Source organism: Dermacentor albipictus, chromosome 4, assembly GCF_038994185.2.
Source record: "Dermacentor albipictus isolate Rhodes 1998 colony chromosome 4, USDA_Dalb.pri_finalv2, whole genome shotgun sequence".
NCBI lineage: Eukaryota > Metazoa > Arthropoda > Arachnida > Ixodida > Ixodidae > Dermacentor > Dermacentor albipictus.
The window spans coordinates 38,632,355-38,660,100 of NC_091824.1; the positions used below are offsets into that span (position 1 = coordinate 38,632,355).

Here is a 27,746-nt window from a genome sequence, read left to right on the forward strand (position 1 = left end):
AATTAATGGTAAAGAACGGGATAAACTTGTTTCGACAGAGAAGAAGAAAGCTTAGGCTAGAATTTCTTTCGCTTCTTTAGTTACCTATATCGTTGACAGCCGGATAAACTGGATACCGCAGCTCAGGAGCGCCAGATCAATGTTTACGAGTACGCCTTACCAGATTATTCTTCTTCCCGGCAATATTAAAGGGACACTAAAGCAAAACAATAAATCAGCGTAGACTAATGAAGCATTGTTTGAGAACCATGCAGGCGGTCATTTAAAAAAAAATAGTTAAATTATTAGATGAGAAAATGACGGTCCAAGTACCAACTATGCGAAACAATAGCTCTCATATACTTTACCGCATTTATTAAATAAGTTAATGAACGATGGTATTGATGTCTTTTCTTGCAGTAAAAACAAGTTAATAAATTACTTTGGTGCCTATTAGCCTTTAATGTCTGTATAAGTAGGCTTCTTTTTATTGAGTTGTGTATTTTTTCTATTGCTATCTGCTGTATGTACACTTGTATGAGAACGTTTACTGTTTTTTTTCGTTTTTTTTTCTCTTACCCTCTTTTTTTGCCATGTGTTTGTTTACTGCTGCTGCTGTCACGAGAAGGATTAAGGACTAGTCAAGTTGCTCTTTTGTAACTTTTTCCTTATATCCTCCATAAACTTGCATATTTATGGAAATAAATTCATTCATTCATTCATTCATTCAAGTATCAGTATTTGAATTTCGCGCCGAGACCCCAGCGCCGGTACGTCAGCGTGACGTCAGGGATTCCAAAGTATGTTTTCGCATTTGGGCCGCGTTGGCTGAATAAAGGTTCCCGAAACTTGCCATGTTTATTATTTGGTTCCTTTAGAACACAATGTAGTCAATCTGTACCTCTATATATGATTAGTAGGCCCTAGAAGATGACATCGAAATCCAAGACGTCAGTTGCGGGAACTTAAGTAGGCGTCGCCACCCGTATTTCGTTCTTGCACTTTTTCTGGCTTAGTAAACGTCTTATCGTTGTAAGGGTGGTGTTTTTGCTGTTGTAGAACAGTAACTTACTGATGCAGAAGAAATCATTTTTCACTTTAGTGTCCCTTTAAGCACGTGGAATGAACTCACTGGCAATTTACTAGTTGATTTGTAACATAACTGCATGAGTTTCTTTATTTTTTTTTTCGCAAATTGCCATTATTCTCATCTGCGATTCTGTATCGTTTTCAATCTTCCTGCTTGACCCTATAGTCTTCACAGTATTCTACAAAATAAAGCAACCTGTTAAATGCACCCAGGAGGAAAGACTTGGAACGTGACGCAGCACCTTCGAATTTTCCACTTTGCCGCAGGCTTCGAGGACGCGAGCGGCCTCTGGCAGGACGTGTACGAGTGCGACGGCCTCGAGAGGATCATGGCCAAGCTGTGGAAGCAACTGCTCCCGCTCTACCAGGAGCTGCACGCGTACGTGCGCAGCAAGTTGCGTGCCATCTACGGCCCTGACAAGGTTCCCGAAGACGGGCCCATCCCGGCACACCTGCTCGGTAGGGCCGCACCACGGTGCTTGCAAAAAAACAATGGCGCGTAGGCTACAGATGCTAAAGTGCCGCAAGGTCGCATCCACACTCGGTCACGTCACACTACATACATTATGCAGACATAGACCTAAGCTTCCTTGCCAACCTGTAGGCAATGCGAAGCTTTCGAATCAAGTACACGCACCTTGTGGAAGTGCACAAACTGCCCTCCGCCCTATAAGAAACAATATAAGATTGCGTTCGGGCAATGGCCCAAACGCAATCAACCCCCACGGCCTTCCGCACGCCTTCCGCACCCGTGCGGAATAAGGCCGTGCGGATTGCGCTAGTTTAATCCCCTAACCGCCCAATAAGCGTGCCGGCTGCTGGGACGAGTGGACCACGCTCTGCACCGTAACCGCTAAAAAATTATATGGTGTCCGCTTCTGCAGCTCATCAAGAATGTGCTGGGCCAGTAGGTCTGAGCCCACCAGAGGTCCCAAAAACGGCCTTACAGTTATTAGAACTTGTTATTTCCGCCTCCTCCGACATAAGCGATATACGCAACCGCAAGCAAAAGCATGCGGACCACCGGATTTCAGAAAATACTGAATTTATTTGTAATTCATATGCACAAGCTGAAGTTGACGAGTGCACTGGAAATTTATCATTGTAATTTGGACCAACTGCAGTCTTCAGTTTCAATTGCTGCCTACATTCTTAGGCGGAGAAGAAAATCGGCTTTATCGTGGAATCCCTGGTCCGTGGACTTTTGCTCACTGGAAGCATACAAGCTGGTTCTCAACCATATCAGATGCGCCGTCCACCAACACGCCCTTGTATTTGATCAACGATGCGCGAAATTTTAGAATGTCTATTTAGGATACAAATATGTTTGAAAGAATGTCCTAGTTGAGATCACTAGAGAAAAAAAAGTGAGGAGGTCATTTAAGTGCGCAGAGCACATAACTGCTGTTCTGTTAAGTAATAGAGTGGATCCCAAGGGAATTGATGGCGTGCAGTCGAGGATGGCAGAACCCTAGGTGGTGCAATGAGATTAGGAAACTTAAAGGAACATGGATAGAATTGGGACTGACGCGAGGCAAAGGGGTAATATGGAGATCGTTGGGAGAGGCGTTCGCTAACATTTCTATACACTTTACATTTCGCCCTGCAGTGGATGTTAAATGAACCACGCTTAGGCAGGTCGCAGCTCAGCTGGGCTACAAAGGTCCCGAAAGAAGTCTAAGAGTCTCTAGAACGTCAATACATGGTCTACTGGGGGTGTATTGATAAAGGTAGATACTCTGCGGTAATGGAAAGTCAGTGACGCTTAGAGCATCGCATTCCGTTATTCAAGCGCACCAGAAGGTGTCGTGTACTTGCGTAAAGTATTTGCCTTCAAGTATTGCGCCACGTAGCGTCTAGCGTGCAGGCCTGTATTCTCACTCTCAATTTGAGCAAATTATGTACTTTGCTGCGGCGGATCAACTGGGCCCGTATAGACTCCTTATCGACTCCGGTCAGCATAATATATGCTCAAAAGAAACTCGGCACGTGCTTATTAAAAAACTCGGCTGCAATGAAGTCAACTGACTTCATTTTGTGCGTGAGTAAAATACCTACCTACCGGCCTTTTGACGACTCTGCCCATTAGAGACTAGCTTTTAACTGACTCTCAATTACAGTCACACAGTGTATATCGCACGCTGCGTTTATTTTAAAAGTTGAGAGCACACTACACGTGCCTTGTACTTCGCCATAATGGAAAGTTTTCTGAGGGCGGCATTATTTGAAATTAATGACTCTACAGGAACAAAGTGCAGACGCAGCGAGCATACGTGACAGTGATGCGATCCGCAACGCCTTCTAAAAAGTCCAAAACCGTCCCCATATAAGATTCCACAAGCCTTTCATTCCTCTCCTGGAAAACCAAAGGCGCGGCCGCGGGAAGTTGTGTACTTTCGAAATAGATTGCAAGGAGAGCAAGAAAAAAATATATTATAATAAAATATTCCACAGTCCGATACCTACAACGCAAGTTCGAAGTTTGCGACATACCTCCAGAATACGTCTCTTATACGCGCCAAGACTAGAGCTACGTTTTCTTCCTTTTAACGTGCAAACCTGCGCTGAAGCAGTGGAGGCAGAATTTACAAAGCTTCTCGTTCAGACAAACGTTCCTCGCCATTGTCTGGCTCCATTCCCTGTGTCCAGCCGCAGGATTTGCTAGAATTTGCACTAAAGAACAATTTCTAGCTCAAGAGGTTTTTTATTACTACGGGTCCGTAGTTTTAGCCCCCAACGATAAGCCACGATCACTTGATATGTTAATTCATTTACGGCGTGCGTGGCATCGAGATTCCAGACAGGTCCGTCTCCGTTGTAATCATTTCCGCAGTGACGAAACCTTCGTAAAGCCTTCTTCCTCTCTTTCGTTTTCTCGTCAAGAAGAGCCACGTAGCACAATAATGGCCCTGTCATATCCTGGCTGCACGACGGTATAAAAATCCCGCGTTCGTCGGTATAATAGAGTTGTGGCAACGCCTGTATTACACTCAAGTTCTCTAAGAACTATTATCATGCACTATCCGCGAGCTCGCTATAACTCATATCACTCCATGGTAGCTTTCAGCACAGAACTAGACGGGAGAAACACTGATCAAACATAGAAAATATTCCTACCATGCATTAGCAATTCCAGCTTGCACAGACAAGTAACTTATTCTTTCATATGACCTTCTCTTTTCCTCACACTGTGCTTCTGGTTTCCGAAGCTCTAGAACGCTGTGTGGTAAACGAAACCATGCCGCCCTTGACGGGCCCACAACCGCGACTGAATTGGTGCGAAACCCGCTGTGAAGCGGACGAAAAGTTTACAAATTTATGACGTAACAACCAGCTGTGTGTACTCTTTGCGCAGGTCACATCCACTCTCAAGATTGGTCTGCGATAACCGAAATCACCCGACCATACCCGAACAAACCGGCAGTTGACGTCACGGTTGCCATGGAGCAAAGGGCAAGTACTCCATTATAAGCTATACATACTACTAATTATGTCCTGCGCGTTTTGGAAACGAAAGAAAGCTTTCGAGCATCTCTCTACCACAGATGGGACGATTATTTTCGCATTGTAGCTCAAAGCATGGCAAGTTCGGTAATGCTACTCTATATGCACGCCCACCTCCGTGCCAGTAATATGCGTAGAATTCGTGTTGTGCCCTCCATCTAACTGTACATATGGACGCTCAATGCGGTGCTTCAGGTCCGACTCCCGACAGCGGCATCCTCATTCCGACAGAGCGCAGGAATGCAAAACGGTATAGCGCAACTTCCGTTGCATGTCACAATGACACAAAAGAGTACAATATTAAAATAAACTGCAGTAGTCGATCACGCCACTGTTACCGCGAGCATAGGCTTGGTAAGCTCCTTGTGATGTCACGTATTTCTACATCGTCTACCCAGATGGAGGATATTGTTGACCAATAAAGAAGGACTAAGCACTCTTAGATCGATAGGTTTAGCGCGCATCGAACAACCACCGCACATACACCGAGTAGCCCTACGACGTGCGAGTTTTACTCAAGGAGTAGATTGCGTTCTAAGGGATCTTAACGCGGAACCAATAAAACCACACACGTGTGGAAAATATCCAGGTTGTTTATTACAATGCATAATACATGACTAAGTTGTTTTCATGTGTATATACAGTATAGTACCGAGATCGCAAGTTGTACGTTTCGCCTAGTGCTTTCCTTTCCGGCATTATTCATTCATTCTATGAACCGATCAAGATTGCCGTATTTACCTATGTTGTGCACCTATTTTAAAATTACGTTCTAAGGCCTGTCTGTTTTCTATATATACAGGGTGTTCATCTTTAAATTATATGGAATTCTAAAAAATCACCTGTTAAGGTAGCATAATTCTTTTCCTTAAGCTGGATTATCCGAACAGGCAGACATTACTAACACGACAAAGAGAAACACATATTCAAATAATTATTGAAGCTTCACTAACTAACTTCGTAATATTTCCTTTACGGCGCATATTGCAATTAACGAACTGTAGCCGGTGAACTTGAAAGACGTATCCACTCGAAATGAACTCCCAGGACGACACCAGTTGCAAGATATCATTTCCCATAGTGTAAAACGAAACATATGGGCGTCCCAGTTACTTCAGTGCTTCAATGCATAAAGGAGCGTTTTGGTAAAAAAAAAAATAATAAAGCAAGTGGAACAGCAGTGCATTTTTACAGCAAGTTTGATGGCGGATATCTCCAAACTGGCGTCGTTCTGTAAATTCATTCCAAATGGATACGCCTTGCAAACTCACCGGCTACAAAACGTGAATTGCAATATGTGGTGTAAGGTAATTTAGGCGATGATTAGTGCATTTTTGTTAATTAGTTGGATATGTGTTTGAATCTCTCGTCCAAGTAATGTCCGCTTCTCTGAATAATCCAGCTCAAGGACTAGAATTATGTTATCTGCAACAGGCTGATTTTAAAAATTCCCTAACACTGGAAAGTGATCAACCTTTATATATATATATATATACATATATATATATATATATATATATATATATATATATATATATATATATATATATATATATATATATATATATATATATATATATATATATATTGCTGTGTCTCGTCTACAATATTTTAGTGGCGCAACGCGCTCCTTAGGTGCACAAGAACTTTTTCCTCCCTTGCGCAGTATTCTGTAAACTTACAAACTTACAAACAAACCTATTAACCTAGGAAGTTTTGAGAACTCGACGTGCTCCAGAACGGCTAAACTACCACAAAACCACTTATAAATCCATCACACCACGCCGATGCAGGGTACAGGGGTTTCCACGAGAAATTCAGAAAGAACGCTCATTTTTCTGCCCAGATTTTTTTTTTCTCAGTTAATAATGAACTTTCTTGTCGCCGAATGGGTGACGGTTCCGCAATATGCTTTATCAGTGTAAACTGATGTACTGTCGCTATTCAGCGTCCCTTTAAAAAAATTCGGGTGGCTTGAACTGATAACGAGCCGTCATAGTTCAATTGCAGCGCTGGCACAACCGTTTACGCGGGAATAATATTTTTTTTCTTCAATGGAGTAAATCGGTTCGGCATACCTAGACCCAGTGAGCCGAGGGCGCGCACCTTAAATCCTGCGTAGACTTGTCGTCGGCGGACAGCCTTCCACGTTCAAGTAAACCGCTGCGTAGGGTGGGGCTGCGGGTGCTGTTGAACACACATCGATGTACACGTGTCGTTAAAAGAATACTCTATCGCCAGACCATCCGCCTAAAAAAATGTTGGCCCCAAGCGCTCTTAGAAAGCAATAAAGAGACCCTTTTCGAAACCAATATTTCGCCGTATTTATTTATTTATTTATTTATTTATTTATTTACTTATTTATTAGTACGCTTACACTCACCCACAGGGCAATACAATATGGGGCATTTAGTGTTTATGCACAAAAAGACTGCAAGCGACATTGCGCGTGTGATAGAATATTATAATATCAATAGTAAAAAGCCCCATCTGTACACAAATGCTTATAACATAAATTTGCAAACACAAATACCAAAGCACAGATAGGACGGATATTGGTTACATGTAGAACATTCTTGGTGTGTTATGAAGCACATTTTAGTTTTTTTCTTGACGAAGTTAAGCATATGTCCTGCTTTAAAGACTACAGAATATGTGTGGGAATTCCACAATAAATCGTTTGAAAGGGTTACGCATAACTGCATCTCAAAGGGACACAATGATACAATTGGAATTTTGAACTCGCAAAGTTCAGAATAGTATCCTGCATTTCTTCTGCGGAAAAATTAAAATAAAGCATTGATAACAAGCGGAGATGACGGGTAATATTTATTTTTTTTTTAGTTTCGCACCCAGTCCTCGCAGCCAAAAATATCGGTGTGTTTCATGGATACTGCGGTATTCCCGCGTATTTTCGTCATTTTTTGCGTTAAGAAAGTGCACAAAGTATCCGAGTTGAGCCTTTGTTTGTGTCGTAGTGCGCCGTTTCCTTTCTTTGTCGAGCTGCGCTGCTGCAATGATGTATATAGCGTAAGGCCGCTATTTCGTAGCGAAGCCTTCCGATCGATTCTATGCCACTCCTATCATACATCGTTCACTGCCGGTTGGTTTCATTGATAACGTGGTTGGAGCGTCACTTTGAGCATCGTCGCATCGCGAAAAGGAATAGCGTTGGTACATACACCACAACGACATCGCCGTCCAAGTATAACCTCACTCAGGGTCATAACTTTACAAGCCGTTTTTTATTACCGACTGGTATATTAGGAACGTGAAAACACCACTTTTCATTTAAATACCCAAGTTAGACGCTGGAGGCAGCATGTGAGTGTAAAGGAAAGCAACCGTCTCCTTGTGTTTCTTGTAATAAAAACCGTTTTTATTGGCCAGAAGACAGATGAAGATGTAACATCGCATGGTACGTTGGCTTGTTGATGCTGCATCCTCTACTTTTGTGTCAGCTGACAGTAATCGTGAGGCAATTGATGGGTGCCTTTTGTCGTCTGGGACAACACAACGGCCTAGGTCGAATTTATGGGGCTTTTCACAAAAGCTATAGCAGTAATACGCCTAAACCACTTTCACGCAGCTCCGCCTGGTTCAGACTTTAAACCGGGATTGGGTTGTTTACGTAATTGCAGCGGAGCTAATCCTGAAAAGTAATGAAACAGTGTACCCAAATGCGCACTATGCAACCGAAGAAAATAAACCAAGTGACGTCGCCATACTTTTAAAAATTTTATTGTGCATCGTTCTCAGTTTACCGGCGGAAAATTATGCAGGGGCTTTAGGCTTAGCAACCATTGGCTCACAGTAAAAATAATTGTTGATTGATTCATGGGGTTTACACTAAATAGGAATATTATTCCCCCTGTGTTAGTAAACTATCCTTCTACAATACCAAAATCACCAAAGCCCTCTTACCGCCAGAAGACGCTTGGCAAGCCAGAAAAGAAGCAAGAAAGAGAGACAGGTGGCGACACCGCTTTCAAGTTCCCGCACCAGCTCGCCATGACGGCATCCATTTTGATGGCGTTTTCTAGGGCCTAGTTAACTCTTTGTCTGTAAACATGGACTACGCTGTCTTCTAAAGGAGCCATGGACTGAACATTGCGAGTTCTGTGAAATTCTGCTCATACAACGTGGCCCAGATATGAAAAAAAAATACTTTGAAATTAGTGAAGTCATACTGACGTGCTGGTGTCGAGGTTCCGGCGCGAAATAAAAAGAATTGACCTTTGACCTTCATTTTCTCTTATAATAATCAACCTAGTATCACTAAACTGCCTAAAATAGAGCTCTCAAACAATACGTGATCAGTGCAAATTGACTAGGTGTTTCTCTTAAGTGTCCATTTAACGTTCCACGACAACACCGGGGTTATGAGATTACGCCATGATGGAAGGCTCCGCATTGATTAATTGGCTCATGGCTATGACGATAAGCTTTTGAGCAAGAGGTCGCAGATTGGATTACCAGCCCCGGAGTGGTGGAATACAAAGAACGCTAGAGTCCGTTCCTTGGGTACGCATAACTGAACATCCGGGGCGCAAAATTATTCGCGAGCACTCCCTATACTAAACGTAATCAATCAATCAATCAAATCATTTAAGAAAAAAAATGTACATTTATTTGCGGTGGGCGGCGTGAATGCCACGACGTAAAGGAGACGCCCAGAGGGAGTAAATTATCAACAGCTATAATTACACGCGCCCTTCCTTCACAAATTAAAGCGCTCTGTTTATTGAGCGTTTTATGCAGCCTCAAAACTGTAGTACAACGTACAAAGTTGACTCATTTAGAGTTATCGGCCTTGAATTATGTATACCGATGGGCACACTAAAAAGTGAAACAATAAAAGTATTTTCGCCTAATTGGGGCCATTGCGGCCCAGTAAAGATTCCTCACACTTGCTAAGTTAAGCACTTTAGGAATACAATGTAGTCCATATTTACCGACCGATATTACCTAGACCCGAGCAGACACCCCTCAAAATTCATGACGTCATGGCAAGCTCGCGCGTGAACTTTCAAGGCGGCGTCACCACCTGTCCTTTGCTTTTTACCCTTTTCCTGGCTTGCCAAGCCTCCTTTCTCGCCGCAAGAGTGGTTTTCCTGTTATTTTAGAAGGGTAATTTACTTATACAGCTCGAAATATATTTATCTTTAGTGTCCCTTTAAACTCTATGCGTCCCACAGCAAGCTTGCAAGGTACGGGACCATTCGTTACGGTAGAAAATTTCTGGCTGAACTTTTGTTATATCGCAGTTTAACCGTACAATCGGTCTGGCAACATTCTGCGTGGCCAATGTTCGTGGTAAACGCGTTGTTTCGTTCTCGCATGTTTGTCTCGGTGGTCATCCTGAGATAGTTCATGCGGGCGTTCTCTAATTTGCGCTCTTCTTACCGCACGAGTCAATGAATCGCGAGCACAATTTAACGGGACACCCTTGCTGCGGCATTGGATGCCCGAACGCTCTCAGAAAAAGAAAAAAAAGAATTCAAGGTCATTCCGGCCTGCGAACGTGGAGGACCAGCGGAGCCGTAAACATCGTGGTGATAAATGTTCAAAATCACCGATAGCACGTTTTAAAACCGCAATCGGTCACAGTAACAACTGAAGCCGAACGTTTTGTCCACGAAGTCTCGTCGGAATCGCGCATGCGCACCACAAAGTGTTAGCCTTCCGAGCGCAGTACCTCCGTCGTTGCGCAGCATTAGGTCTTTCCGTTCGAGCCCGCCACTCACGGGCAGCCTCCTCGGCACGCTCCTCGCTGGTTTGTACCGCTTAAAGCCCCTTCATCCACCACGTACCGCCGACCAGGACCACGCGCCACCGCCGACCAAGCGGCGGTGGCGAGTGGATGGAGGGGTTTTAGTACCGCTCGCCGCTCTCGCTCAATCCTGTGGTCCCGAAGCTGGGCCTCTTAGTAGCTTGTTCTTCGGCAGTGCGCACTACATGCGGCCTCCCCATGCCAGCGCGTGCAACATACTAACTGCCCATTCGGCTCCCTCGGCAGACGCGCAAATGCAGTAGATGGCTTGTTAGCAACCACCTGTTATACCAAATGATCGATGCGCGCTACGTCCATTAGAGCTCCCTCGGCGCAGCTAAATCGAGCAGCTGGCTAAGTCAGGAGCTGGGGTAGCTGTCAAAACCGCATTGCGTTCACGCTTTAGCGACATCTAAAACATTACTCATCACCATCAGATCTTTCCCGAACCAGTCTGTCGCATACCGCACAATTGAATCCGAAATGTCTGTCCAGAACATTAATGGTCCAGAAAGTCCCTCTGAATTTTCGCATACTTGTGCTCGTCCAATTTACTGGCGTGGTACCTGTGTCGCGTCATCGCATTCTTCGCTTCGTGGCACCCGTCTTTCTGTCGATATAAAGCGAGATAAAGCGATATAACAAGGATAACGCTTATAAAGCGAGATACAACAAGGACGAAGAAGCATGTGCTTGCTGCAGCAAAGCTAGGGAAACGACGAAGCATGTTTTATTAGAATGGGAAGCCCAGTGGTCGATTTAGGCACTTCAGGCCTCCTCTAATTACTTTGGTTCACCGAGGGCAGGGGGAAAATAAACATGTCTGCAATAACGATTAGCAAGAGGCGATTGGAATATTGATGGAAGAACAGTAGGAAAACGACAAACAATGAAGGCGCGCAAAAACAAAGTTCACAGTAAGAGTTCAGAAAGTTTGGTTATGGAAATTCATTGTGGAATTGATTCCTTTTCTTTTTTTAACACAAGCAGAACATAGGGACTATAATAACAGGAGCTTGGTGGCGCAATCCAAAGGGGATGCTCATAGCATCAATCCATCCACCCGGGTGATTTCTTAGCTTTCCTCTTGCTACGCCAGGTGTCAGAGCACGTCTCACTGATTTGTTTTGCATCCTCATAGAGGGCGCGGGAGTTTTGAGGCACGGATATTGAAAAATGTATGGGAGGGTAGACATATACAGCTCCGCATTTTAAAAAAATCTGGGGTTTTACGTGTCAAAACAACGATCTGATTATGAGGCACGTCATAGTGCGGGTCTCGGAAATATTTTTAACACCTGCGATTCTGTACCATGCACCCAATGCTCGGTACACGGGCGTTTTTGCATTTCGCCCCCTTTGAAATGCGGCCGCCATGGCTGGGATTTGATCCCGCGACCTCGTGCTTAGCAGCGTAACGCCAGAGCCACTATGCAACCACAGCGGGTCAGAACATGGGCAGAGCAAGGAGAGTCCGACAAGGTGCGCCCACCTGGTTTCGGAACGGATGACGGCCCCGCACTTCTTGACGTCACACAAACCATGCCAAAATGGCGGTCGCTGTCAGTGGTAGGAGCTTCGAGGCAACAATTTCAAATTGAATTTGTCTGATAAAACGTCCAATGAGGGCTAGTTTAATATGCATATTAGCTCCGCTACTCTCGTTTACATGCTATAAACAGAGAATGGTACGACATACATGTCATGGGCCCTATAACATGTTCGTACAAAGCATTAAATTCTCCATCACACTGTTTGAAACAACAATGCGCACACATAAAGCGATGTATTATTTTTGTATAAGAAAACTCAAAAGTTTCACCCCCTGGTGTCTCTGTCTTGCAGAACATGACTGTTCTCGACATGTTCAAGATGTCCGAGGAATTTTTCACCTCCATGGGTCTACCGCCAATGCCCAAAACATTTTGGGAGCGGTCGGTGCTGACAAAGCCTACGGACAGAAAGATTGTATGTCATGCTTCGGCTTGGGATTTCTACATGAGCAAGGACGTAAGGCAAGTATATGTACTGCAATAGCATAGGAAACTTGGGCAAGTTGGTCTACGTTCAAGCTTGACAAACAACAGCGCTAACACAGACAGGGACGAAGAAATTAGGTCGATGATGATGATTTATTGGCATCCCTTTTGAAGTTTAGCGGTGACAAATAGTCACCTAGCCTGTTTGGTTTAATTAGGTATGCTACACGTTTTTCATTCTAGCATTTCTGTATACGTCTCCTTAGTATTTCTTTTTTTTTTTCTATTCCTGAAAACGTCTCTGTCTACCTTGTACCGCTACCTATGCGTGTAACGGATTCTGTCATATCAATCTATTCCCTGCTTTTTTTTCAACAATACTCTGAAGGTCTCTTGCGTATCTCGGCTGCTGACCGGTTGATGCTTCTGTCCACTTTAAATCCAAACTCTTCTGGAAAGTGTACGTCACCTACGGGTCTCACTGGGCGAATCCCTTCGCATTCCATTAGGATGTGCTGAGTGGTCTCCGGACTATTGCTGCAGCATACACATGCATCATCTTGTTGCGAATATTTGGTCCGGTATGTTTCAGTCCTTAGGCAACCAGCTCGAGCCTCAAATAGCAAGGCAATCAGATAAACCGTTAAGCTATCGCACATATTTTCCCTTCGAATGTCTTTCATCCAATTCTTGTACATCACCATGGTCTCTATTGTTCCCATTCTTAGCATCCAATACACTGTATCTGTTTCTTTCACTTTCTTTCTTTGACACCTGGTTGTCCATTTACACTTTCAATTACCCTATACTTGGTTGCCATCTTGACCTCTTCCTGCATTCTGTGTTCACGCGTTTCAGGTGGACACACTTGCGCACTTTAGCTGCCCATTTATATTGATCCATGTTCCTGAGTAGTTCTTCAAAAATAATTTTGCTCTGCGCTTCTCTTAGTTTAAAATAGGCCCAACCCATGTCACTCTGCGCTGCCTAATATGTGGATTTACCATGTGCTCCTAGAGCCGAACGGCCCACTAATCTTTGGTTAACTTCCAACCCCAACAAGAAATCCTGTTTTAAGCACAGAATGGCGTTTGCGAACGTTCGCGCTGGCACCACTAGTCCTGTCTGGATTCTCCGCCCCACTTCATGTTTATTGTGGCCCCAAAATGCTCTATGTTTAATTATTGCTGCATTCTGCTTCCTCTTTATTCTCAAATTATCTTGGTGGCTGCTCGAGTATTTAATACACCCAGGCATTTAAATTCCTTGACTGTGGATATGACTTGCTGTTGAATTGACACGACGTAAATACTCGTCTCTTCATTGAAGATCGTAATTCCATAATTCTCTGCGTTAAACTGAAGACCTAGGTTTGTCGCTGCGTTGCCCCAAATATTCGTAAGTGTAGGTAAATCTCCTGCATTGTGCGCTAGTAGCACTATGTCAACTGCGTACATCAGTCCGGGGGCCTTCTGTTGCACCATTTCTTATGTTGCGTCTTTTTATGCCCTTAGCATGGAGTGTCAACAACGGAGACAGAGGACATCCTTGCTTCATTCCTTGAAGAATTTTTACCACTTCATTTCATTTTCGGCCTTCCCGTAAGATTTGTATTCGGTCGTCTCTATATATCTCCCTCAACAGCTCCACAAAATTGTCATCTGTATCTTTGTGATCAAGAATGTCCCATAACAATTTCCTGTCTGCATTGTCACCGGCTGCTAGATTCCTAGATGCATGCTTACGCTCTTCTGTAGCTTGCTTTATTTGCTTGTTCTGCCACTTACGTGGTTTCCTCTTTCCAATGCAACAATTGTTTGCCTTATGTATCCTCTCTTGCTGCATAGCGTCTACCAGTTCTTCATATTCTCCCACTGTTGTAGGAAACGCCTTTATTTTCTTCTCCATGTTTTTGCGATCTCTGTTATTTGCTTTTCATTCACTTTTAGAAATTGTGATGCTATTGGGTCGTGTTTTGAGTTAGTATCTCTCCCAAATTTTAAGGTTAAACTGTTGTGATCACTACCCAGGCTTTTTCTATATTCGCCTATCACCGTTTGGTCTAGTTGTTCGTAGACCATCTCTGAGACTAAGGCGTAGTCTATACATGATTGCATCTTTCTGCATTGCCATGTAACCTGTCCACAACACTTCTTCTCCCTGTTAACTACTATAGGGTTCTGTTCATAGCACAGATCCAGCACTAGAGAGTCATCGTAATCAATATACCCATCCAAACCTTTTATGCGTGCATTCACATCTCCTACTAATACCACCTGGCCCAATTTTATTAACTCATTACTATCGCTTCAATGCAATCAATCAATTCGTTACGCTTATCTCTGCTATCACTACCGGTCCATAGATAAGCTACTCCAAGCCATGTCTTTTTGCCTTTTCACATGTGCCGCTAATCCATAAATGCTACTGACATGTCTCTTTTAGCCTTAATTTGCCACTTCGTAACTCACCGAATTAGCACGCCCACGCCTCTGCCTTTCCTGGATCCAGTCATTCTGTTACACCTCTTCCACACAAAATTGTCAGTAACAGATGGCTGCTCCAAATCTCCTAGATCCGTTTCGGTCAATGTGCATGTATACGCTAATAGCGTTGTCATTCAGCTGCGTTTCAATTTCCAACCGTTTTTCCTGCCTGCGACCACCCTGCACGTTTACGTAACGAATTTTACCGTCTCCATTGTGCATCTTTTCTTAACTCTTCGTGGTCTAATTCTGCTCCTTCCTTCTGTGTCGCTACATTCAATACTTCATCTTCCTTCCTGATTGCCTGGGGCCTGCCTAAAATAGCTACTGCCAGCGTTGCGAATCGATGTCCAATCGGTGCTTATTTAGTTATTTATATGTGAGACCCTCAAGATACATAGTTGTACACTGTAGAGGGGAGGCGCGAGAAGACATTTCAAGAGTAAAAAATACAGGATTAGTTCTAGGAATTCACACTACAGGGAACAAAAGAAGACATTCAAAAAGCTAGTAATATTTAGATAACAACCGGAAAAAAACTCATAAATTGAAGTAAAGAAATACACAAAGAGTACGCTTTACCAAGCAGACAATATCCACAAATGAGTACGTTATTATACCATTTGCTACCGTACACTATTTCATGTTGATTAGTGCATTCTTAAAACGAGTGGGGTCACTGATGCTTACTAATGATGTAGGTACTTTATTCCAGTCGATTGAAGTCGTGGGAAGGAATGATTGGGAGCACGCGATCGACAGTGCTATGATGGGTTACGTTAATTTTAAGTACGTGATCACAAGGAGCTCAATAATAAGGCGCAGAGTGGATGCAAAGATTGCGAAGAGATGCGTTGTGGTAGTAGATTTCACTGCACTATCCCTAAAATGTGTCCCGTCACGCACAAGAGCACCTTCGCGGCCTGCTCGGTGCACTTCTCGATTGATGTCAATGACCATAAAATTCGTTGCCTTAGCTAGCGTCCCAAGTTCCGTTTTCTGCAAGCACTGCCCTTTCAATTTCATACCCCTGCCTTTCAACCTCTGGGTCCGTGCATACTGCGATTTGCACTCCTTTGAAAAATTCCACAAATCCGTAACACCTTCGGCTATATTCTTCGCGATCCCTGTGCCCCGTTCTTGCAATACGTCAATCACTCCGCCCATCATCACCACTAGGTGCCTCTTGTCTATTGTGTCCCACATGTGTTGCTCGGCCTTCCCTGTCACTTCCCTAATTAGTTTCCTCGCAAGCGCGCTAATCTGGACTCGCTCGCCTGCACCGACCCTCTCTATTATCACTGGTTCTACTTTACGTGTGTATAAATCCCGAACAAAGACAACTTGACCTTTTTCCTCCACCTCGCCGCCGAAAACTACGCCTTGCTGTGAGCCAGCCGAATTAGTTTGCATTAACACTGTTGTTTAAAAAGTATGTAATATATTTCAAATAGATACAGACAGAAATAGAGGGCTGGGGGGGGGGGGGGGGGCTGAGGGCACGCAGGAAGAAAAAAGAAAAAGAGCGGTCGCACAGATCACAGAAATACACTCCACTAAATTGGGCATCAATGTAAGCGGGCCCTTATAGAATGACTAAGTTTTCACAGATCGAATATAAATTATCAGCCATTTTTCGATAAATTGAAAGCATTGTCATTTAGCGGAACCGCACAAAAATCTTGGACCGCATAACATACTTAACTGTAGCTTCAGGTAGTGCATGCGTATTCTCTCGGCAGAATTTTACGTTTGAAATAAGTGGGAAAAAGCTCGCAGAGATAGAAGTCCTGATGCATAAACTAGAACAGAAACAAGACAGAGAGAAAAGCTACCACATGATAAGAAATCTACATTGCTTCAGGCCTATCTTCGATGTGGCGAACAGCACGGACCATGGGACAAGCGGACGAATAAGACAGCGATCAGCGCTGTCTGCCATATGCTGAACGCAAACCCAACTAGCCCACATGCTTAGTAGCTGAGGTTGTCGACGTTTGCGGTGCAAACAGTACGCGGAAGAAAGAAGAGTCGGCCAAGAAAGAGCGCCAAGTACGTGGCGCGCTCTTTGTCCGTCTCAGTGCGTCCTTCCCAGTGGCGTAGCTAGGTTGTCTGGCACGCGGGGCCCATAGGTCTTCTGTCACCTCCCCCCCCCCCCCCCCGGGTGTAGCCGGCGGAAAGAGAGGCTTCTTCAGACGCATATGACACCCCCCCCCCCCCCTGGCCCCTTGCACCCGGGGCCCACGGCCCCCCGGCCCCCCCTTGTTGCTACGCCACTGTTCCTTCCACTTACCGTTTGCATTAAAGAAAACATCCGACAGTTACCCAAACTAGCCCAACACCGTAATTAGCTTAGCGCCATTGGGTTTATCCTGCCCTTCAGCGATTAACCTTCGTCGAACATGCATGCATGACCTGCCATGATGTAGCCCAATGGCTACGGCGTTGCGCTCCAGAGCTCGAGGTTGCGAATTCCTGTCTAACCCCGGCCGCGGCAGCCGCATTCCGATGGCGCGGGATGGAGGGAAAAAAAAGAACGCTCGTGTACAGTGCATGTCACAAACGTTAAAGAACTCCAGGTGATCAAAATTAATCCTGTGCACCCTCCCTCCTTCAACCCCCTTTCCCCTGGCGTGCCTCATAATTAGATTGTGGTTTTGGCACGTGAAACCAAAGAAGTTAATTTATTAGGGCGTGAATTTCCTTTCACTGCCAGACACGATATCAGCGTGACATAGCGTTCACGGAAGCAGCGATCGAGCGCAGAGTGTTGAATAAAGGAAGCGTACGCGAGATTTAAGGCAATTATTGTTGGAGGACGAGCCCCAAAAGATACATACAGAAAAAAATTGAGCGCGCACCACCACTCGCTGGAAATGCCGTAGCATCCTGATCGTTTAGTAATGCCCACATCACGGGAAACAGCGCCTGCGCATGACCTCATAGATAAGGCAACATCCGTGGCTTACTGGAAATATCGGAGGCCACGTTTTATGATTTGCGTCATATGCGCTCACCACCAGGTATCAAGAAAAATACAACCAAAACCAGCCTTGCGAATTTGCCAAAATTGCTTCGATAGTATGCATACTACTCGTTTATAGCCAATGCGGCCAATGAGAAATTTCATTTGACCTTTTAGTAGCCTGCTTTGGTTTGTTGGCTATAGCATGACATCAGTTTTTCTTGATAAACTGGCTCGTTGAATTTCATGCTGGAATGCCAACAGGATCAAGCAATGTACACAAGTGAAGATGGATGACCTGCTCACTGTGCACCATGAAATGGGCCATGTTGAGTACTTCCTCAAGTACGCCAAGCAGCCGGTCTTCTTCAGGACTGGTGCAAACCCTGGTGAGCACATCTTTGTCAATTATTTTATCATCTTAACAACAATCTGGCATACTTCACGCTGAATCACCCATACTTCAAATGTTCGACCTGAGGATGGTCACCAGACAATTATTTTAGAAGAGTTAAGTGCTGGACTAGTTGGTGATCTTGCATACTGAAAAGATTCTGCGCCAAGAAACAACACACACAAGAAGGACGATGGCACCACGGGCGCCGGTGTCGTCGTCTTTCTTGTGTGTGTTGTTTCTTGGCGCAAAATCTTTTCAATATACAATTATTTTAGCCCACAATAATCCAGACTATCGCTGATTAGCAGAATGGTTGCTGCTCGGCTAGTTAGTTCATTGCAAAATGTAATAGCGCGAAACGTAAGGAAGGGATGACGATAGCAACCGAGTGAAAAGAGCGCTGCATGAATGTCAAACTTTCATTTTGTATTGGGGCTAATTGTAGCTCAGCGAAGGTTCTTAAAACTTGCTAAGGTAGAGTCAACAGCAAAAGTTTGCGGGATGCGGTTCTCCCTTCAAATGTGAATTCCTGCACTGTTAAGGCATGACACTTCGCATTTAATGAATCACTGTGTAGGTGGCGAAGGCTACTGCATGCTGGAACATTTAATTCGAGGCTGTGTGATCATGCTTCGCGAGAATTCAGCTTCTTGGCAGACCCTCCGTCCCGTAAACTTTTGCGGTTTACTATACGTCTTTGGTTCTTTCATAATAGTATGATACACATTTATCGATAGACGCCGTCAAAATTCCTAATGTCACGACGAGCTGCTAAGTGAACTTAAAGCCTAACTGCAACGAAATTTTGAACCGCTTAATAACCCTAGTTTAGGATAGTGTAGATATAAAGAAGTCTTCGTGCTAAATTTGACGCTTGAAATACGAACGAGAGCGCCACGAAGAGCTCGCAAATATGGCAGTTTTGATGCCAAACGGATCCTGTCTTCTTCCTTGTGATCGTCTACAAAGCGCAACCAATCTTTCCAAATAGAGTAAGGATAGTACTTTTACCGGCCATATCAACTTGTAAACATTCACTTGCTAACTAAATTAATAAGCATGGTGTCAGCACACACAGCAAACATGACCACATCAGGCTTGATGACTGCGGGCACACGCTGTCAAAACGCTGGGCGTGAGGAAACGCGGCAGCAGTAGCGAGCGAAATGACATTCGTGCTGTCTATCGCTTCAACGCAAAGCGGGCACCGAGGACACAGAACGCACAGAGCTACGAGCTGCTGACGTACCTAGACTGTGCCCCCAACGTAGATCGCTCTCAAGATATGGCCACGCGACCACGCGCAGCTGCAGCCGCAGAGAACGCCGCCTCCCTCCCTCCCTTCCACCCGGTGTCTCGCAACGTTGGGTGCCTCGCGCGCGAGACAAGACGGCGCGCTTCCTCTTCGCATTCGTCCCTTTCGCACGGGCGAGATTGAACCGCGATCGTCGGCTCACCTCGCACGCTTTCACTCGCACATACAGCGTACGGCGCGCGGCGACGGTGTCATCGCCCTTTGTCATTATAGGGAACCTCACGGCGACGGCAGAAAAGCGTCGGGAGTGTCCATATAATAGCTATCGCAATAAAATAAACGCCGCCATTTCCGCTCACCGGAAGTGACGCATGACCTACAGCGCGCGGCTCCTCGGCGTGATATTCAGGATAAGACGGCGGCCGCGGCTCCACGCGGCACGCTGAAAATGTTTGGAGGCGTTATGCTGGGTCACAGCGGCAACCGCCAGGTGCGCGCGTGGTCTGCTTAGGTGCTGCTTAAAGGCTGATAGCAAGAAAACTAAACTTTTACCAACCCTGCGCATATGCCAAGATTGTTTCAGTGATATAAATATTACGCTTTTATAGCAAAGTTATCAATAGCAAAATTTCGTTGCACTTGGCCTTTAGAGGTAACGACAATACCAGTCTTTTGTTTTTGTGTCTTTCCTGATCTGCTAAGCATATTTTCACGGTAAGAGCGGCTTTTCTTTTTCGGTGCTGTAAAAGGTTAACTTACTATACCAGCTCAAGTTATTTCTCTTTGGTATCATTTTAAAGGGACACTAAACAACTACAGCAAATGTGCTTAGACTGGTGAAATCTTCTCTAGAGGCTTCTACGTGCATTTACCTGGCGGAAATAGGCTGATCACTTGTGGAGAGAATTAGAGCTATGCTAGCCCACTTTGAATGTCACACCTAAACTGCAGTTCAAGTCAGCGTTACGAATTTCTAACTAATCCCAAAGCGGAAAAAGCTTTCACTAGGTCGGGTGAACCTGTTGAGTCAAAGGGAGCTAGTACAGTAACTCCAAGACGGATTTGCTGTACAAGCCAGTTTACCAATCCCGCCTAACTTAATATTCCTATCTGCTGCGCATTTAAGAGGTTTCATTCCTAGAGAAGTTAATACAGACAAATATACAACTACTACATATAATATATAGCAGTATTATAGCTATTCCTAGCATTTGCCTAAAGAGTTTTTGTTTTTTCTTTTCTCTTAGGTTTCCATGAGGCTATTGGAGACACCATTGCCCTCTCCGTGGCCACACCAAAGCACCTGAAGGCAGTCGGCCTACTGGAAGAGAGGATGGAGGACGAAGGTATGGTGCAAATTCATACATCCTGAAGTTCTTCTTAGGGGAATGTTGAAGGTGCACAGAGGAAAAGCATCAATTCTTAAATTAGACAATGTAGCCAAACTGAAAAAAAAGACACCACTGAAAAACCAAGAAAGAACTTAGTTAAAATCCACCACTACCACTGACACAAGGAAGAAAGGTTTACCCAGGTAAACAATATTGCTGAGAGAAGTGTCATACTTGCTGCTATGAGCAGACCATGATGCATAAGTGCGTAATGCATAATGTGTAAGCGTGCAATGCACACCACCACTCAAGTATGTAACATAAATTTTAATTATAAAAGGAAAGGAACAAAAATCCCTATGTATGAGGATCTGAGCAACTGATACATTGATTCTGATCATTCACATCTGATTACTGACGAAAGCAGCATAGAAAACTTGTGGTGTATTTTTAAAATATGATACATTATTGCATTAAACACTTTGTTCTAACCATAAAACCTAAAGTTAGACGTGACACCCTTAGGATCAGCAGAAGCATTATTCAGACGAAACGGAAAAAGGTCAAGAAAATAGGGTAAACCAAACCCATCCCAGCTTTCTGAACTGAAAAATCAGCTATTAACTAAAATTCAACAAGCCAGAAATAAGTTCTTCCCAGAAACTATACCCGACTTTGTTAACAATAATGAAAAAAAGTTCTGGCAGTACCTAGGACAGTCACAACTCGGAATAACGGAGATAATGGTTTATAGAAGGCTGGTTACAGATAAAGATAAAATCGGACAGGCATTAAACAACTATTTTCATAGCGTTTTTAGTGAACCGGTTGAATACGAATTGCAAGGTTTGTCTACCGATCATAGCACAGTGGTTTCTAAAGAAGGTGTTATATCAATGCTATTGGGTCTCAGTACTAAATAATCCTCATTGCCAGATGGCATTCCAAGTGTGTATTTGTGACACTACACAGAACAGATATAAGATTTTTTGACTGACTTGTTCAATTTATTTTTAAATACGGGTGTCATACCTGATGATTGGTGAATTGTCCGCATAGTTCTGGTGGATAAGAAAGGTGATGCTTTACTGATGACTAGTTATCGACCGGCATCCATTACAAGTTGATAAATAAAGGGAAAATCAGACATCCACCCGTTCGTAGCAATTGCTACAAAGGAGACCCATACGGGTTCCTCAAAAGAAAAGCTTCGCAGTTGAAGAAAAATTCGTCCTTGTCCGGGACTCGAACCCGGGGCCACCGTCTTTCCGGTGCAGCCGCTCTACCATCTGAGCTAACCAGACATCTAGCAAATGGCAGGCGAAGTTAAATTTATCAACAACTCAGAAGCAAAGGCAAGTGTTTAGCGTAATAGTTCTGCAAAAAGCCGCAAGGTGGAGAGAGTAATTTACTTCTTTCCACCTTGCGGGTTTCCGCAGAACTATTACGCCATTACAAGCTGATGTTGCAAGCTGTTGGAGCATGTTATTGTTTTGTTTTTGTATGATTTCTTGTGTAAACCTGACATGATATAAAATTACCAATATCAATTTAGAAAGGGCTTGTCAACTGTTACCCAGCTTGTCTGTCGTGCATGACCTTTCTAGTATTGCGGATGTCTCTGGGCAAATTTATGTTTTATTCTTAGACTTTTGCAAAGCATTTGATGAAGTTACACATAGAAGATTGCTGTATAAACTTGAACAGATAGGACTACCACAAAACATAATTTACTGGATCAAAACTTATCTCACTAACAAAAAACAATATGTTGAAATTAATGGTCACTCATCAGACTTACTAACAGTCACATCTGGGGTCCCACAGGGTAGCGTTCTTCGACCTCTTCTATTTCTTTTATATGTTAATGATTTAGTGAGTATTATACCAGAAGGGGTAAGCATAAATATGTGTGTGGATGATTTCGTAATCTATAAACGAATTTTATCACAGGAAGACCATATAATATTACAGGAAGCAACTACCACTATATTTAATTGGTGTGACCATAGGAGTATGGAATTAAATGTGCAGAAAACCATGCTTATGCAAGTAACAAGAGAGGTGTTTTCCAGCGTGTTCTCATAGTCACTTGGCAACAATACAGTCAGGGAGGTGTATGAATATAAATATATCGGCATAATAATCTCCAGTAAATTAAATTGGTCAAAACACATCACTGCAATTTGCTCGTTAGCTTTACGCAAACTGTGGTTTCTTAAAGCTACAAAATGCTCCAGTTCATGCTCAATTGCTTGTTTATAATGCCTGTGTGAGGCCAGAATTATAATATGCTGCAATTATCTGGGATCCTTACTATAAGAAGGAGATTAAGCAACTGAGGCAGATTAACCATAAGGCAGTGGGATTTATATCTGGCATGTATAAAAGACAGGATTGAGCTTCCTTTCTTATGAAAGCAAACCACATACTGGGATTAGAAACTCGAAGGAAAATTAATTGCTCGACTTTTCTTCACAAATACTGGCAGGAAAATTTTATCTCAATCTGCCAAGTTGAGTATGCCCCCTCAGCACTCGAAGAGCGCACGCATCACAGCCGGGAGCATTCACTTGATCCTATGTTTGCGAAGACAAACAGTTATAAGTTTAGCTTTTTTCCAAGAACTAGTGAGGAGTGGAACTTGCTTCCTGCTGCTACTGTTGCATCAAGTGATTTCGTTGCTGCAAATGAGGAAGTCTTTTCTTCCTTTTAAATCAAAATGTGTACATTGTGTTATTGATACTGTTTGAGATGATAGCCTTCAAATTGTATTTCTTGTTGTATATGTACTTCTCTCAGTTGTCTGGTATTTTCATATTGTAGCCCTTCCTGGTTGGGCCAGATTGATGCCTTGCAGTTTCTTGAAATTAAAAAGAAATAGAAAAAGAAAGCTGCAATGCTGTATGAGCGATTTCTCACACCCTAAGGGTCTGTTTGATGGTTCTTGAGATGATACATCACAGACACTGCCTGTGTATTCGCACCAACTCATGTGGCTGCTTCAGGGCTCCCACGGAGGCTACACTGCTGGCTGATCTTTCATTGGCATTCGATACTGATCACACTGGCAGTTCCTACCCCCGCAGCCACACAAAGTCCTAGCTGACCTCCAACGTGGAGCCAGTAAAATGTGAGAAACAAAACCTACAGATTACTTGCTAAAGAAACTGCAAAAATATGTTGCCCATTCAAGTGAGGTATATATGCAATGTAGCTTTTACTTTATAATCATTATTAATTAGATTTTGAAGCAATATTTTGCACTATGACACAGGTTGCGTTGCTAGCTGATAATGATCCTGCCATCGCACGCTGGCATTCACCGCTGCGAGAAAACAGCTGCACCCTTTAACATCTTTGCTGTAGAAATGCAAGCCAGGCCTAAACACTGCTTTCACCCGCTCATTTTGTATCGGTGACTGAAGAAGTGCATGTGATGTCGTCAGCATGGTTACAGCTTGGCATGCTATTCCAGCTGGTCATGATGAAGGCTGAAATCATCCAAAAAGATGCACTTGCACTCACCAAGTGTCCCTTTGTATCTCTTGTAATTATTGTGCTATGGGATTTATTCTAATTGTACACGAACTGTTATCAGACCAATAGGGTATGGTTGTACCACCTCGCTGTAGTTACGTTTGTTTACATCGTTTCCTAGGCTACAAATGTTTCCAGGCTACAACTGCCCAGTCACACACGCAAGCCACAAGGCTTAGGCAGGCTGGATAATTCTGTTATGTAAAGCAGTTTCATGAATAAACATGATTATTTATGCATGTGAAAACTCACACACATGCACAAAGCATCTCTGAGTGCTCAAAGCACTAAACGTGCGAAAGTTGAGGCAGTTTATACCAGCCTAGTCGAGCCCTGTAAAAGGTTAAAAAAATAAAAAATCAGGAGCACCATTGCTGCACACATTTCAGAGCTAGGACACTATCACTGTCAAAGAACCCAAAACATCAAAACCACCACACATGAAGTGCTGAACAATGTGCAACGTGTGCCGAGAGCGCACACAGTGTAGACCCCAAGGCGATTACAGCAAATGAAGGATTTGCAACACCGATTACAACAAAGTGATTGCAACAAACAAAGAACAAAGGAGTCGCATTTTAAAAAATATGGTGACAAGAAACCTGCAGCCCTGTTGTAATGCATTCTAGAAACGGACATCAACTACCTGCACAGTATTGCCATGGACAAAGTGGCCATCATACCCTCGGTGTACATTTTCGACCTCTGGAGATGGAACGTGTTTAAGGGGAACTACAAGCCGGAAGACTACAACAAGGCTTGGTGGACTCTGTTGTAAGTGTCAGTTTGTACTTAATTGAGAATCTTGCAGCTTGTTGTCCGACTAATAGTGTTTACCATCGTAACACAACGCGAGGGCTATGAGAAACACCTTAGCGAAGGGTTCCAGATGAATATCGACTACCACAGATTTCAACATGCACCCAAACCACTGCACATGGGTAGTCTTACCTTGCACTACCACCAAAAACACAGCTTCGAAATAAAACTCACAACCTTATAATCAACCTTGTCACTTGCAATCTGGCACGGAAAATGTTTTCAACTCTCTTGGAATGTGCACTCTGTTTGCATTACCTGTTCTCACTGAAGCATCAAACCAAACATATGTGAAAAGAGGTGTAAAAGGAAAGGCAATGCCATAACTCTGCCTATGGCTGCTACGCTATGTAAACCAGGATGTTCACGACATCTCATTGAGTGAAAATACCTACAAAATTACCACGAGGACAAGCAGTGTACCAGACAAGACCAGCACACATATGCCACATCTTAAACTTCATTCTAGCATTGATTATGCACTAACTTCTGGTTATTTTTACATGATTTTCACAGGATGCCTCTTTTAATCCATACTGTCTAACAATATGAGAGATCGGGCTGTAGTTGGTATTCCATGATAAAATTTTTCGCGGTAGGACTATGGACATGGAAAGGGTAAGGCAAGCACAAGTGCTAAACACCACCAAAATTTTTTTACTGAGAACATGTTATTTATACGTAGAAGACACATCGCATAATGCTATGTCAAGCAAAGTATACCTTTGTCTAGGTGTTACGTGAGTAGGCTATGGCTGATGCACAGATTCCAGCATGGTACATGTATCTTTTCCACTAGGTGATTTGGCCCTGTTATCACATTCCGATTATTAGCCTTCATTGGATCTGTGATATGGTGTACACTTAATATGGCTTTTTTATATATGTATTCTACATATAAATAGCATGTTCTCAGTCTTAAAAAAAAGTGCAATCGCTAACTTGAAAGTTAGCGATTGCACTTCTCTTACCCCTTCTGCCCTGAAGCAAGACAAAATATTCCCAAAAAGGTGGAGACCAGAAATGATCAGCAGTGGTTGGACAAGAGATATTTCAGGCAGGAGCACACCTTTAGACAAGGGGGCTTGTCTTCATCGACTTGTCTTTGTCGGAGCACTTATGCCTATTATAGCTGCAGTATGCTGAACTTGTGAATGAAATTTTCCATCTCTGGAGGGAAAATTCTGAACGTAGAACATAAAATACAAACCTTCGAAATTGTGACCTGTCAGGTTAAAATGTACAGTGACAGTTCTGGGAAGTTCCTCCGCTGTGTCTGTACGATGGCCATTTGAGCTAACCTTCGTTGTCTCTTTTGTTTCGCCAATGTACTGTTTGTGCCAGAACAAACATTTAAACACGTAATGCCAAGTTATCTTACATACTCCTGCCAACGCTCCCTAATTTTTTGTAAAGTTTATGAATACGAGCCAATTATACAATCGTGCAATTGTTAAGCCAAGCTTTACATTAAGTAGATTCTGTTCATAAAAAAAGTTTGAGTGGTCTCAAATGATGGGGGGCACAAGGTTGCAGAAAAATGAACACAAGAAAGAAACTGTGATCGTATCTATGGCACCCATTCTTGGCAGCAGATGACAGCACGCTTCGAGCAAGCTTATTCAGAGGCCTGAAGCTGATGAAATTGGCAGAAGCAATGTCGCTGAAAAGGTAACTATAGTCTGCAAACAATATGTCCCTTTTTCACATCTACCATGCCAAGTTTGTTGCTTTTCGTATGATGCGTCTCAAGGTAAAATCGTTGCCAAGAAATTGCCTATCTATCTCACAAAAGGTGTGTACTCAGGGCAAGCTTTTAAAAACAAGGGGATGCGTGCGACCCTCCCGGTTTACTATGCCTGCAGGTTTCCTTTCGAATATTAAAGTTCAAAAGATTGGCAGGTATGCTCTTGTCAAATTTGTTGGCTCCAAAGATACCTCTTGTTTCACTACTGTTGATCCTTTCTGTGTATGCTCTTGTCAAATATGTTGGCTCCAAAGATACCTCTTGTTCCACTACTGTTGATCCTTTCTGTGTTGGTGGTTTTTCGTTCTATATGTGTTTGGTGCATATCGTTTAAGGAAACACTTGGTAGACTTGTTTGCCGGGTTGCTCCAGGCTCACGGTTACTGTAAGTGCAAAACCAGTCCAGAGCTCTGCAGCAGCTCACACCTTAGAAAACGAAGCGCACATTCAACGCAGGCACGTACCCAGGGGGGGGGGGGGGGGCGGGGGGGCCCGGGCCCCCCCCGAAATCATGTGGCATACCCCCCCCCCCCCCCCCTTTCATCTCCCCAAGCACGCCACCACTCCTAACACATTCCTAAAGCGCCGCCAGATCGATGTTGAGACTTGGCAGCTGTTCATCGGTCAGCATTATGCTGCCTTTTCCACTCCTTTTAGATGGCGGTAGTTATCGGCATCTCTTGTAATGTGAAGGAAAGTTTTCTCATAGATTCCGCACCCGCGCGATTAACTCGAGATGCGTTCAGTTGTCACCATCTATTCAACCATCACGCGCATAGCTGTTGCTTTTGTTAGTTCAACCTTCTTTGTTTAGGCTGATCCTGGGATCAGGAGAGGGATGCGACTGTTACTCAGCTGGCCTGTACTCTCAAGGAACGAGTT

The 27,746-nt window shown here is 43.7% G+C and overlaps 1 protein-coding gene across 1 annotated transcript in view; it reads left to right on the forward strand.

Moving 5' to 3' along the window:
• The window catches only part of LOC135911425 (angiotensin-converting enzyme-like), a 73,266-nt gene that overhangs the window by 35,376 nt on the left and 10,144 nt on the right, over positions 1-27,746 (forward strand). The window contains exons 6-11 of the mRNA XM_070536900.1: positions 1,336-1,527; positions 4,424-4,521; positions 12,191-12,360; positions 18,040-18,164; positions 20,675-20,773; positions 24,928-25,072. Of these exons, the coding sequence (XP_070393001.1) occupies positions 1,336-1,527; positions 4,424-4,521; positions 12,191-12,360; positions 18,040-18,164; positions 20,675-20,773; positions 24,928-25,072 (829 nt within the window). The remainder of the gene's footprint in view (positions 1-1,335; positions 1,528-4,423; positions 4,522-12,190; positions 12,361-18,039; positions 18,165-20,674; positions 20,774-24,927; positions 25,073-27,746) is intronic.